At 37.7% G+C, this 15054-nt stretch overlaps 2 protein-coding genes across 30 annotated transcripts in view; one reads left to right on the forward strand and one right to left on the reverse strand.

Annotated features, from left to right (window-relative positions):
* smpd5 (sphingomyelin phosphodiesterase 5) overlaps positions 1-15054 on the forward strand; it is a 706732-nt gene that overhangs the window by 120485 nt on the left and 571193 nt on the right. The window lies entirely within an intron of this gene.
* The window catches only part of brd9 (bromodomain containing 9), a 164123-nt gene that overhangs the window by 3214 nt on the left and 145855 nt on the right, over positions 1-15054 (reverse strand). For all 29 annotated transcript variants that reach the window (XM_087285366.1, XM_087285372.1, XM_087285371.1 and 26 more), the window contains 5 exon segments: positions 13896-14028; positions 11992-12103; positions 10139-10189; positions 5464-5560; positions 329-499 (listed from right to left, as the gene is read on the reverse strand). In XM_087285366.1, the coding sequence (XP_087141492.1) occupies positions 329-499; positions 5464-5560; positions 10139-10189; positions 11992-12103; positions 13896-14028 (564 nt within the window).

A 15054-nucleotide genomic window follows, 5' to 3' on the forward strand; every position in this document is an offset into this window, starting at 1 on the left:
CTAACATGAACAAACAATGAACAATACATTCATCAGAGTTACTTAATGAAAATACAGTTGTTCATTGTTAGCTGATGATGCATTAATTAAGCATGAATTTGGATGTTAATAATGCATTAGTAAATGTTAAACTATGATTAATAAATGCTGTATAAGGCTTGTTCATAATTAGTTCATGTTTGTAAATACAATAACTAATGAAACCTTATTGTAAAGCGTGACCAAATGTGACACAACTAATATTTGTTTAGTGACTTTATATGTTCAGTGACTATAATGCAGATCAGTAATGTCTGTGATGTATAAAGTGATAATTATAACTCATCACCTAAATGATGCTGATCTCTCTCTGAAGCGTTGGAAAGGGATGAGAGATTGGAGGACGGCCGGGACCCCACCCGGTCCACCGATGCGTCCTGGAACTCCTGCAGGAGTTTGGTTGGATCGTCAAAGTGCTGATGACCATCTTCATGCTCCGGCTCCTTCTTCACACATTTACCTACAGATCAACAACAACAACATTCAGCAAGATTCAAATTCCAAAATATCTTAGTTCTAAAAGTTCTTCTCAATATTTAGTTTTGAGGATTGATTCCTAATTGTTGTTGCCATTCATTACACTCAGTATTGGTTAAAATGAAGGGGGATTATGCGTTAAAGGGCACCTGTGGTGAAAAATCTACTTTTCAAGTTGTTTGGATACACATGTGTGCAAGTATAGTGTATAGACCATCATATTGGGCTGATATAAACACACACAGTCCTTTTTTTTCAATTTAACAACATAAAAACGGTGAACCAATTGGAGCGGTTTTGTGATCGAATGCAACTTGACGTAGGGGTGCAGTCCCCCCGCCCACCAATATTGATTGACAGGTGAGCATTACCATATCCTCAGTTTGTTGTTTCACATTCACCATTTTCAGAGTGTGAGTCAAAGCAATATCACCAAAGAAACACCCTTGCTCGAGATTCAGGCCATTAAAAACAGCTGATCCACTGAGTCTTTCAGCACTCTCTCCAAAAACACTTGATTGATCTCGGCTGGCGGATCAACATTCACCACATGATCGCTCTCATCTGCGCCATTGTTTGTAACTTTAGGTAGGTTTGCAAACATGTGTACTTTTCATTAAGTCTTCCTTAAACTTCAGCCGTTTGCATTTCCCGCCATCACATAAGCTCCGTCATGTCAACTAGGTGCAGCTGGAAAGTAGAGCTCGTTGCCTCGCATGCTCCATTGGAAATAACGAACTTGCTTTAGTTATAGCCTCAGTCAAAGTTAATCCAGTGCGCGTATCGGTGTACAAGCTCGAAACTAGCACACAGTTGGCATAACTTTGTTTAGTTGCAGCAGCTTTGTTTCGTGCAGAAACACGGTGTTGAGAAGCCTTTAATATTAATTAACAGTGACGAATTAAAGTGTGGTTAATAGGGATGTATCAATATTGTAAATACCGTCATACCGAAATAGTCATTTTTTTCAATATTACCGTAGGCGCATGACTCAATAAAACTATATTTCTGAGAAAAGTTTGCTCAGGCGAATTAAGTGAACGGGAGGTAGCAGGAACTACAATTCCCATCAGCCTAGGCGTGGCCATCATCCTTTGCGGTCTGTTGTCACTACAGATCCAGTAATGCGGAAATGGAGTGTGCTGCTAGTAGCGGGGATGAAAAAGAGCTGGAAATGATCGAACCTAAAGCGGGTTTTAAATCAGATGTGTGGAAGCATTTCGGTTTCTTTCTAAAAAGATACGAAAAAGGAGAAAAGGTGACAGACAACGAAAAAAACAGTATGCAGGCACTGCCAGACTGTGGAGAAATATAAGTCGGGGAATATGACTAATAACAGTCATGGGGACTGCAGAACACAGCACACTTGTTAGATTGATGCAGACATTGACTTGTACCGCAAACAGATCTCTATCTCACTCATGGTTTGTCCTCTCAAGTGGGGGAAAGACAATGCACAACGTTACCCACTGCTGTCAACCTTGGCTAAATCATATCTCTCTGTCCCAGAAACCTCAGCCCCAAATTAAAAGGAGTTTTTTTCTGTTGCAGGGGACATGCCCAGAGATCCCAGCTTTTGCCAGATTATATTTATATGATCATTTTCCTTAAAAAAAACCCATCTCTACCTAAGTGAGTGAGTGATTAAATGTTGAATGTGGTGAGTTTTCAACAATACTAAATTGAAACTTTATTTTTTTATATGGTTTAATAGTTTTTTGTTATTAAAATTGAAAAATTGAAGTTCCTGTTTCGAAACTTACAGATAGATGGCTGATTTGTATGTCATTGATATGTTTAGTGCTAAGATAAATAAACCCTTTTGCCACTTTTTTCGGGTATTTTCATTAGTTTTGTTTTCCTGTAAATTACTCAATAAATACTGTACCATGCCATTCATACCGAGGTATTACCGTACCGTGAAATTCTGATACCGTTACATCCCTAGTGGTTAATAGTGAAACCGGTTAATCGTTACATCACTATACGGATGATAATGGATCGTTACATAGCGGCTGTAAAACTGTAGGAAGACACAAATGATTGTGTAACTATCACTCTGGCACATTAGGAATACTGATTCCTCAACAGTCGTCTCTGCTTGGTCTGTGTCCGGGTTGTACATGTACGACTGAATGCTGGTCCTCTCACTCATGTTGCTTCTCTCTGTCTGCCTGTCTATTGTCATACACAAATCAGGGGAGCTCTTGGCTCTGCCTCCTTGTTAAATTGAGCGGGAAGTTGAAACTCATGTCATGTGAAGCAACATGCCCCTAAAACAACGACCTGTGTACACGCCCCCTGACACTTTATAACACATTATAATAAACAAATCTGAATTGTGTTTTGAACTGAACCGAAACTCAAATTCAGAACAACTATAATATTAATATTAAATCTTAAAAAGGGATAAAAAATGTGCCCTTTAAATTGTAATTTCATGCATGTTTCAACAAGGAATTAATTCCAAGACACACGCATGCACACTGCACTAACATACATGACTGAACACAAAAATAGTTACAAGTGTACATTTTCTGAAACTTAAAAGTAAAGATAATTACATCATGGATTAAATAAGCTTTCCATTGCATGTTTGCTATGATGGGACAATATCTGGCTGAGTTACATCTATTTGAAAATCTGGAATCTGAGGGAACTAATAATATTAATATATTGGGAAAATCAGCTTTATAGGTGACCCATTATCCGGTCGCACACCGGATGCGCCACGCAGCGTCATGCATTTTAGAATTCTAAAGTCGGCGACTGCCCACGGCGCCCAGCTAGGACACAGGACACTGTTCGTATTTCTGTCACACCACAGATCGCCATCTGAATAGTTTCATTTTAAGTAAAATGCGAATGTGCTTGCCGGTGTGCATTACTTCCAACCGTCATCCAACTGTCGCATCCAGTGTGCGACCTGCATAAGTCTCTGATATCCCTAGAGAGAGAGAGATTTAATTTTATTGCCATTTCAGCTTCTATGTCTATGTCATGGCAAAAAGAAAATAGATCAAGTTTATATAAACACCAATTTTCTATAATTATCAAAATAATCTAACAATTAGGGGCCCTATCATACACCCGGCGCAATGTGGCACAAGACGCGGCGCAATAGTCTTTTGGTAGTTTCAGCTTGGCGCAAGAGTGGTTTTGAGGCGTTGCGCTACGCTGTTTAAATAGCAAATGCATTAGCGCTCATTTCTGCGCCCATAGGTGTTCTGGTCTAAAAAGGAAGGTGTTCTGAGGCGCACTGCTGGTGCGTTGCTATTTTGAGAATCTATAATAGATTTTTCATTGAACCAAAACAAACCCGGTCTAAACTCCGGCGCAGAATTGCGCCTCGCTTACACACTGCTTAATACACACAAGAGAGCAATAGGCAAATATCTCTACATATGAATAAATGTAAATATTAAGGATATATATAGTATATAATAAGAATAGATATAGAATATAAATATAAAGGATTAAAGAATTACAAAACATATTATTTTCTAGCCTACATAAATATGAAAAATCACTGCTTTTATGTCTTCTTCATCTCGGGAGGCTTTTTCAGTTCATTCATAACAATTTGCTTTTGTATAATGTTATTATTATTAGCAGTATTATTTATTATATCCATATTTATATTTGTTTTATTAAAAACAAGCTTAGATTTGCCCACCTGTCAGGTTTTAGACCATATGGGGCACAGCATGTGTTTTAGGATATAACTCAGGTTTTTGAGCACACTTCATTATTATTGTTCATTTATTTGTTTGCTGGAAATTAGAACCGAATTTAGAAATAGTTTTGAAAAGAATATTTGCGCTTAACAAACAAAAGTAATTATTTATAGACTAATTGATGTCTGTGCGTAAAGGTTTCCCTATCCAAGAGCGAAAGTGATCCATTATCTCTCATTCTCACACAGGAGATGCTCTGTTTAACAGTTTTCTGTTTACTGTTTGCTAGTGAAATGCTCATTTTTTCACTTAGACTTACTTTGTGTCCTGTAAATAGCAATGCGCTATTGGCGCGACGCAGCTGGCTCTTAAAGGGAATGGGAGATGAGACTCTGATTGGTTTATTCTCAAAACACACCTATAACTCATTAAGAAAATAAACTCAACCCTTTTAGACCATGCGCCGCGGCAAAAACGCGCCCTGACACGCCCTGAAAGCGTTTGCGCCCTGCGTTTTGTGTCTGCGCATGGACCATCAAAATAGAGCCCTAGAAGTCATCAACAGCAATAAATAATGTACAAGGTAAAATACATAAATAATAATAATAATAATGATAATATAGACGATAAAAATCTAAAACAGTTTTTTAAGATTTCCTTTTGAGTCTCTCCAGATAAATATTGTTGTCTGAGAACATTAAAAATGGGGCATTCCACAAGAATATGTTTAACTGTTTGGTTTCCGTTGCAATATAGACATTTTGGTGGTTCTTCTCCTTTAAGTAAATGTTCATGCGTGAGTCTCGTGTGTCCAATGCGGCATCTTCCATAAACAATCTCATCCTGTCTTGACTTAAAAAACAAATTAGATTTTTTCCTATTTCAGGCTGAGTTTCAAAAAGTTGATTTTCTGGGCACTGATCCCATTGTGTTTGCCATTTGTTGATAATATAGCCTTTTATTAGTGGCTTAAGATCCGAAGGTGGGATTTTGCACTCCTTCAGCTTTGATATCCCTAGAGTGTGTATGTGAGGTTTCAGCTCAAAATATCACACTAATAATGTTTCATAACTCTCTGAAACTGACTCTTTTGTTAGGTTTTAATCTTAATTGAGCTGTTTTAGTGACTGTTGCTTTAAATTCAAATGAAAGAGCGGAGCTACAAACGCCTGTGTAGATTATTTCTGGAATTGATTTTTTTTTTGAATAGCTTCCCAGCGCTAGCAAGAGAATCAACAAAAACAAAACAGTCGGGAGGTTGAGAAGGCACCTAATGTGTTGAGCATATCCAGAGACATGTCCGGGTAACTCTTCATAGACATGAAATCCAGCACGGAACCAGCTTCCATTCCACCTCCATCTGTTCCCTGTGGAGCATCAGAACAACAACACAGTTATAAGTCTTCTTTCATGCATTACAAAGTGTCTTGTATTAGTTATTTATTTTCCTAAGCAAAAGAATAGTGACTATAATGCAATTTAAGTGTGCTTTCACACCTGTGAAGCGATTCAGTTGTTCTGAAACAGAGATTACAAATGTTACATTGTTGCTCTTTGCTCTTGGAGCGGTTCACTTTCACACTGCAAAGTTAATAATCGGACCAAAAGAGCTAAAACAAGTCACGTGCGAGTAAACTCTCCTCACATTGGTGAGTGTCAGGGTTTATTTTGCAGTGTCCCGCTCAGCTGTCAGGAGAAGTGGTGGTTTGGTGGTGTTTGACAAGATGCGCGCGACGTGTCTGTAGAGTGAGGAGAGACGCGGTGGGGAGGGGTGAGAAGGGTGCCCGACGATGCCTATTTAAGGACCGGGAGGGAGACGCGAGATTACCAGGAGATCATCACTCGTTTGCGAGCATCCGGAGACTCGTGAAACTTCCCGCCCTACTCATAATTCTCTCTTCATATAGCCGTATGCCTATTACATATCTATAAAACACTGTGACATAACCGCGCTCGGACCGTCTGCTTTCTCACTACAAGTGAGTTTGTTTCAATCGAGCCGAGACCACCTCATTCAAGCGATCTCGGATTGATTGATTTGGCACGGATCCGAGAGTGATTGGTGGTTTCACATATGCCAAACGAACCACGCTAACTGGGCAAACGAGACACGTTCCCAAACAAAAGTGTAGGTGTGAAAGCAGCCTAACATGACTTCCTGAAGACATTTGATTTAGTGTAATGACAGAAAACTATATTTATAACAAAAATACTGTAATGACATAATAAAAGACTACTCTTAATTCTTTACCACAATCATTTACACTATCACTTACTACAGGTCAGGTTATATCAAGTAAAGTTCATAATATAAGGATGCTGTCTCATTTTTACATAAATACATATGTTACACTTAAAGGGTCACGAAACACCAGAACACATGTGTTGAGCTGTTGACAGTGGTATATGTGTCCCACACTGCTAAAAACACTATTAAGACACCTATATTTTACTAAAAAGTGTAAATTGGTTGTTTTTGCGTTATTTCAAGCAAATTCGTACTTCCTGTTTGAAACAAATTTTTGAAGCTGCGTCACGGTCATGACATAAGAGCGTGTATTCCAGCGTGCAGACTGGACATCTGTGCCAGAGTGTGTCTTATTACGTCTTACAGTGTGATGCATTAATGCATGAGTAAGGCTTGGTTCAAACCAATCAGCGCGCTCTATTGTGCAACTTCATTAATATTCATTACTGTCACAGTGTTTAGACGACAGAGACGCCACATTGTGTTGGCAAAACAAGCATGAAGTGTTGCTTTTATAGTTTGCTGCAGTGAAATTTTGTTTTCATTTTCTCTCTGTGAGAGCGCAGCTGGAGTCACGTGTGGATTAACAGTGTACGCGACGCTCGACAACAATAACTTGCGTGTCTAAGGAGGATTATTGTTTACCTGAGAGCTGTTCTCATCTGCAAACGCTGAGATCCGGATTCGCTTGTAGTCTCCTCTTAATAAAGATGCGGCTCTAGTTGCTGGTGATTGTCCTGTCTCTACAGATTTGGTAAGTGAGCGACCAGTGCTCTTTGTTTATTCAGTTTGTTCGTATCAAACTAAGTTAACTATTGCACCGAGTGTAAACATGTTAGCACCACAAGCAAACTTTAACCTCGTGTAGGATTTTCACCGCATTTAGTGACCGGAATAACACACGCGGCTTTCTGACACTACCTGCCGTGTGCATCTATGTTTCCGGGAAATGCTGAGGGTTTTTTCTCTCATTCGCCGTGCGGTATCAAACATTGCATGAAAAATACACGCTTAGAGCAGATCCTCGAATCAAATATCTCGTTTGTCGCGAGGGGCATGAATGAATTCCCTGAATTCCCTGAATGAAGTCATTGCATTTGGGAAAAGAGACAAGGTTCTCAAGGTAAATGCGTACCTTGGCTCTAAAGGTCAAACGACAAAAAATAAGGTCAAGAATCTTGGTGTGACTCTGGAGTCAGATCTGAGTTTCAACAGTCATGTCAAAGCAGTCAGTAAATCAGCATACTATCATCTCAAAAACATAGCAAGAATCAGATGCTTTGTTTCCAGTGAAGACTTAGAGAAACTTGTTCATGCTTTTATCAGCAGCAGGGTGGATTACTGTAATGGACTCCTCACTGGTCTTCCCAAAAAGACAGTCAGACAGTTGCAGCTCATCCAGAACGCTGCGGCCAGAATTCTGACCAGAAGCAGGAAATCAGAGCACATCACACCTGTCCTCAGGTCTCTACACTGGCTGCCAGTTACATTCAGAATAGATTTTAAACTATTATTACTGCTCTATAAATCACTAAATGGCCAAGGACCTCAATACATTACAGATATGCTCATTGAATACAAACTTAACAGATCACTCAGATCTTTAGGATCATGTAAACTAGAAGTTCCAAGAGTTCAGTCAAAGCAGGGTGAATCTGCCTTCAGCCACTATGCCCCCCGCTGCTGGAATCAGCTTCCAGAAATGATCAGATGTGCTCCAACATTAGGCACATTCAAATCAAGACTGAAAACACATCTGTTTAGCTGTGCCTTTACTGAATGAGCACTGTGCTACGTCCGACAGATCGCACTATTATGTTTTTCATTTTCTTTTTCATTCTTTTATAGCCTATTTTAACTCATTTTAATTTGTTTCTATCTGTTTTTAATAATTTTTATAATCTGCATTTTATGTTCCTAAACTTGTCTTTTTTTATTCCTGTTTATGTAAAGCACTTTGAATTGCCACTGTGTATGAAATGTGCTATATAAATAAACTTGCCTTGCCTTGCCTTGAATGAAAGAGCCAAACTGCAGTTAAAGTCCACCATTTAATAATTTGGCAAATAATTCAACTACAGATGTCCATATAAACACCATCACTTTCTCCCGTGTTTGTTTGTGTGTGTGTATTTTAACTCTGAAACTCAAATAGCCTCAAAAAGCTCAAATAGCCCAAATAGACACTCCCACACCCTCCCACTTTAGTACCTCCGACACTCCCCCCTAAACAGAGCTGGACACGCCCACTTTTCTGACTTTTTCCAAAGTAGAGGTGTGAAAACACCCTGCTGAAACGAGGGGGTTTCATGGCCCTTTAAGGATGACGGCATATTATACACATTTTTTTGTTTGAAACATTAAAATTAGATTCTCCACTTTCATTTACATGTATATAAAATTATTTCTGTACGGAGACACGAAAGGGATGTGGTGGAGGAGAAAAAATTGGCTGGGAAAAAAAAATGGGTGAAAAAAAAAATGGGTGGGAGGAAAATTTATATTTCTAAGTTTTTGCGTTCTCTCGCAAAGTTTTGCATTCTCAGCGTCTGTATACGCCATTTAAAGTGATGCCTCTGTTATCAAACAAGTGAGCAGCAAATGAATCTCATGTTTTGTTTGATAACAGAGGTGTCACTGTAAGAATGCACAGATCTATAATGAAAGCAGTCCATTACTTACTGTTTGTGCTCATTTAAGAGAAAATTCGCTGTTTAAAATAAAACATGCAGGACGGAGATGTTTACATATTTTTCAGTGTATTTGTCGGTTTAAACATACACCCGAATCCAAAAGTGTCCTGCACTTTTGCTCCTCTGTAAATGGCATGTACAGAAGCTGATGTGGGATCAGTTTATTGTATGGAGTGCTTCTGTCAGTCAGCACGTGTACATGCATTCACTGGTTCAGAGGTTGCATATGAAAGGCGACGATCGACGCACAGCTTTAATGTAAAGACAGTAATGCAGACATTTTAATATTAATTTCAGCGTGCTTTCAAGATTAAACATATCAGAAATATGGGAAAATACTTAATGATAGGATGATAGTGGGACAGAATGGTAAAATACGGGAGAATTTCGGCAAAAATGGGAGGGTTTACATGAATGAGAACAGGAAGTGTTTGTGGAGAAACAGTTTTGCGAGATAATGCAAAACATCTTTGCGAGGGAACGCAAAAAATACTTTAAAATATGTTTTCCTATCACTCTGTTTTTTTTTCTCCCACCAATTTTTTTTTTCTACACCTATTTTTTTCCCCACCATCACGGCCCTTCCGGGTCTCCGTACTTTTGTACATTTTTTTTTGATGCAAATAAAAAAAAAAGATGAGAAAAAAAAGATGTCTCCTCTTTGGACCAAATTTAACACTAAATGTAACAGTGATGATGATACAAATTATACTTATTTCTACATAATTATTCTAAAAAAAATAAATAAAATAAAAAATTAAGCCTTTAAGTGTCACTTTAAGCTGTATAGAAGTGTCTTAAAAAATATCTAGTCAAATATTATTTACCGTCATCATGGCATAAAACTATTATGTGTATGTATATATATATATATATATATATATATATATATATATATATATATATATATATATATATATATATATATATATATATATATATATATATATAATAGTTTTAATAACTGATTTATTTTTTATATATAGAAGATATATAATTCTTACCGGCATGTCACATAAACTAGATTTAGCCTCAACAATGGGCAGATTCCTCTTCTGAAATACAAAAACAGCATTAAATAATATTATGTTTATACATTTATAATAATAAATGATCGTGTACATCATTTAAACACAATGTTTTTTGAAAGAAGAATCTTCTGCTCACCAAGACTACACTGATTTGATCAAAAACACAATAAAAACTGTCAAATTTCAACATATAATTATCTGATTATTATCAATGTGCCGCTACATATATCTGTGTATATTTTCTTTATTAATATATTTTCCTTTGTTTAATTTTTATTTACACATTTTGTTTTTCAGAATTGTTTGATGAATAGAAAGCTCATAAGAACGGTATTGAATTAAAAGAATTTAACTTTATTAGCATTTGCTGTCCGTTTTAATCCATTTAATGCATACTTACTGTGTAAAAGTATTGACTTCCTTGAAAAGATCTTACCAAACATTTTGAACACAAAGATTATAAATGCTGATATTTATAAAAAAAATTAAAAAAGCCATTTTTTAATGCGTGTCTAATTTGGACAACTGCTTTTCAAAGATCACCAGCTGTCATTGTATTTTCACAATCATCAATAAGCAGAAAAATAACACCATTTATTAAAGCAGAATATTTTGTAACCTTATTAATGTCCTCATTGTCATTTTTGATTAATTTATTGCATCCCCACCGAATAGAAGCATCAATTGCTTAAAGGTGCAGTGTGTAAGTTTGACACCCAGTGGTTGAACTAGGTATTGCATTTCTGGATCAAAACAAACACAAGCGCAAGTTGCCAGATTAAGGACCAACAGGAGAGAGTCTGACGATCGAGCCAAAGGCGAATTTAAATTGTGTTCTATATAAAAGCAACGACACACGATAGAAGAATTATTCTCCATAATAAAAGGAGTTTTTGTCCTAATCAACACCTCGAATTGATATTTAAGAAACGGCTTCTAATTCTCACAGCTGAACAACGGGATACAGTACAAGGCAATGTTCAGCTCAGGTACACCTCACATACTTTATTCAGTGTTTAATGCTAATAATGTGAGTTTGATGCCATTTTACATGACATTTATTGCCATACTACTGAAAGCAGCAGCAGATAGTTCACCTCAGATCTGGAAAACAAAATAAATTAAAAAGTAAAATTGAACTTTAGAGCTGTGACTCAAAACTAAGACATACCAGTGATTTAGCATCTATATTTAATAATGTTAAAGAGGTTTAAGATGTATAAATTAGATTATATTAGAATGTGCATATTCTGTGCTTCTGAATGGCTGTATTTACATTTCTGTCATGTTTTCGTCTGGTGCAAACAGCCAAACTGATTATCACAACAAATCTCTTCATGTAGCGTGTTGTTAGGATACAGAGTTACAATTTAACCTGCTCACCTAATGTTCATGTTAGTAATATTTATATTATATGCCAATTAATAACCTCATGTGGAACTCTGAATCTGCGTCTCATTTCAGAGTCTGCTACTGTCCACCAGATGTTGCATTTCAGTCACAGAGCCATGCTTTGAGAGCCTTTCTGACTGAATGAATGAAATATGCTGTTTTCCATCAAGGCAAACTGGGATGTTCAAATATAATTGACTAAACTGGCAGTGGGTGGGTTAAATGACCAAAACAAAGACAGATGTCCCAGCACGTAACGCACATTTTCAAAGCAGAATATCTGACTTCAGCATTGTTTTTCAGATAGATGTCCACTAAGCATGTTTCTTAAATATCAGCAAACATATTGTGGTATTTTATACTAATTATGCTAATTTTGCTATCAAAATAAATAAGTATAATTTTAGATTTCAATTAAAACATCTTTAACATACCTGTCTGATTTGGACGACTGCTTTTGAATGGTCACCAGCTGTCATTTTATCCAACAAATCATCCACAAGTCTTTTAGTAAAACCTCCACAACCCTTCACAAACTCCTGCAGACTGAAACACACACACACACACACAGAGAAAACATCAAATATAAATAGTAACTGATATTTAAATAGACAGTTCATCCAAAAATGTAGAGATTATTATCCCAGCTGCAACCCAGCACTGGAAAACACCCATACATTCATTTAGTTAAACCCCTATAGCACGTGTTTGGACTGTGGGGGAAACCGGAGCACCCAGAGGAAAGCCACGCCAACACGGGGAGAACATGCAAACTCCACATAGAAATGCTAACTGACCCAGTCGAGACTCAAACCAGTGACCTTCTTGCTGTAAGGGGACAGTGCTAACCACTGAGCCAGCGTGTCTCCCCCCTATATTATAATAAATTAAAAAAATGTATACTATATTATTATATTAATTAAAATATGTTATATTAAATTATAATATTTTTCTCTCTGGGCCTCTTTCTTTCTCAGATAGATTTATTACATTTAAGCTGGGTACAATTAGTGTTAAATGTTCAATCTTAATCGTTATTTTGTAACTCATTCGGTTGTAACCAATAGCATTATTTATAAATTATTTATAAATTTAAAAGTTATTAAATAATTACATTTTCAAGAATTCTGTGAATCACTTTTGATTTAACTTTAACATTTAATTGCTAAAATTATTTTTTCTAAATTGTTGCAAACAATTTATATGAGCTGAATTTCAACAAACTGTATAACTGTTTAACTGTATTTTATATATGAAAGTGTATGTAATGTTTAATGTTGTGCTTCTATTTTAGGTGTGACTTTTTATCATTCTGTAAGGGGTCTACGGATGAAAAATAGCCATTCTTGGCTAATTCTGGCACATTTTACAGTAATGTGTATTAATGTGCATTGACCCTGTAAACAAATAAACTAAACAAAAAAAAAAAAAAATAAATGGTAGTAACGTTTAACTTAGTTTGCTTGTTTATCCAATAAATCGATTTTTAAATGCATAATGCAATACAATGTAATCACATAATAGCAGTGCTCTCCCAAATATTTAGCTATTATAACTGTGCTTATTTCCTTCATTGGTATAGGATTGCAGAAGGATGGTTTAACTAGAAATATACTGTTTTTCAACATCATAGGCTAACTCACACTATGCTATCCGATCCGTGCCCAGGTGCGTTTCCTGGTTCGTTTGAGAAGTGTGAGTGCTCTGAATCGGGCTCAGGTGTGGTTCAGTTGGCCGGCCCTGGCCCGGTTGGAAGAGGTGTGCCAGAACCCGGTTCACTTGGGCTTTGAAGCGGTACGCTGGCAGTGTGAGTGCAAAGTGCACCTGAGCCCGAAACTGAAGACGAGACGTGACTTTTAAGGGACTGTTTATATGGATTTATTAACCATTCTTACTGTTCAAAGAACACAAACTGTCGCAGTTTATTAAAGACACAAACCCCTCACAGCACGACAGCTGCATCTTCAGCAAACCTCCTAATACTTGCAGCACGAGGACTTTATGATTGTTTATGAGCGGATCTGGTGGCGGATCTGCGAAATATTTGACTGCATGCCACTGCATCCCAAACCACTAAAACGATTTAACTATAGAAATCTCCACTGTGCTGAACAAGAGCACTTTCTCTTCTGTTAAACTGAACAGCGCATCATCGATGAAGTAAGCGTGCTCCGGCTCGGATGCAATGTGAGTGCAGGCCCTCGGGGAAGGGGACAAGCGGGCTTCAACACGGTGTGAGTACGCCCATAACGATCAACTTTTTAGTCATTCGGCAGAAGTACAGTATGAACTGCTGTAGTTAAAATACCCATTAAAAACAAAGGTTTGTTGTGCAGACCTGAGAGCGCACTGGACGCCAGTCTCGTCTCCGTATGCTGAATAAAGCATGTCCATCTCCTCTGGATGCAGATCGGGATAGATAGAGTTGTTCTGAAGGGTCTGAGTGTTGTACGCGCTGCTCAAAAACGTCACTGAAACAAAACAAGACATAATTCTTTGCATTAAATGCACAAGCAAAAAATAAGATTCTGCTTCTAATTGTGATTACAGCAGTCAACATTTGAAGTCAAATTTTTTTTAAAGAGCCCATATTATGGGTTTTTGAAAATTCCCCTCCATGTAGTGTGTAACACAGCTCTAAGTGAAGTAAAGTATCCAGCTAAGGCTTAAATCTGTAAGAATACAGTGTTTAAAACTGTTGATTCATCTATAAAAGAGTCGACTCATAGTGCTTCAAACGAGTCGCCTTGATACCGACTCATTAGGTGTTTCGCCATGACGTACGAACGAAACCAAGTTATTCACGTGCACGCGCAAACCCGGGAGATTTCAAACCTGAGGCCCCGCCCTCTGACGCAGAAACCCAGACACACACACACACACCCACAAACACACGCACACCCACAAACACACAAACATGCCGGTCGATTGAAGTCACACTGCAGATGGATATATTGAGTCTCTACAAAGATGAAACCTCAGCATTATAACCAAGCAGTTGGAAACTACTGGAAACTTCTGGAAACTACATGCTACAAAGAATACTTCATCTGCGTTTGTTAAAGGAAGGATCAGTAAAGAGTAACTTACTGATGGACGTCAGGATGGATTTTTCTTCCTCAATTTCTCAAGTGTAAGTACGTACGATTAAAGTTGCCTCGTTGACTCTAGCTTGCAAATGTATTTAGTTGTGATTTGTTACTTGTAACCGCGTGTACTGTATCAGGTTAACTGGCTATATTCTCTTATCGCGTGCAAAGTCACGTTAAAAACGCGACGCGTGCTGCTTTGTTAACGGAGCTCCGTGGACGAGGAGAAGTGTGTGTGTCTGTGTGTGCGCGCGCTGTCGTCCGGAGGTGTGTTTGTGTGTGTGTGTGTGTGTGCGCGCGCGCGTTGTCGTCCGGAGCAGGGTTAAGTGTGTGTGTGTGTGTGTGCAATATGTGTGTGTGTGTGTCTGTGAAAAGAGCAGAGTGAGAAGCTAGGAGATCCCTCAGCTG

The sequence above is a fragment of the Danio rerio genome, chromosome 16 (genome assembly GCF_052040795.2).
Source record: "Danio rerio strain M-AB ecotype USA chromosome 16, GRCz13ab, whole genome shotgun sequence".
Classification (NCBI taxonomy): domain Eukaryota; kingdom Metazoa; phylum Chordata; class Actinopteri; order Cypriniformes; family Danionidae; genus Danio; species Danio rerio.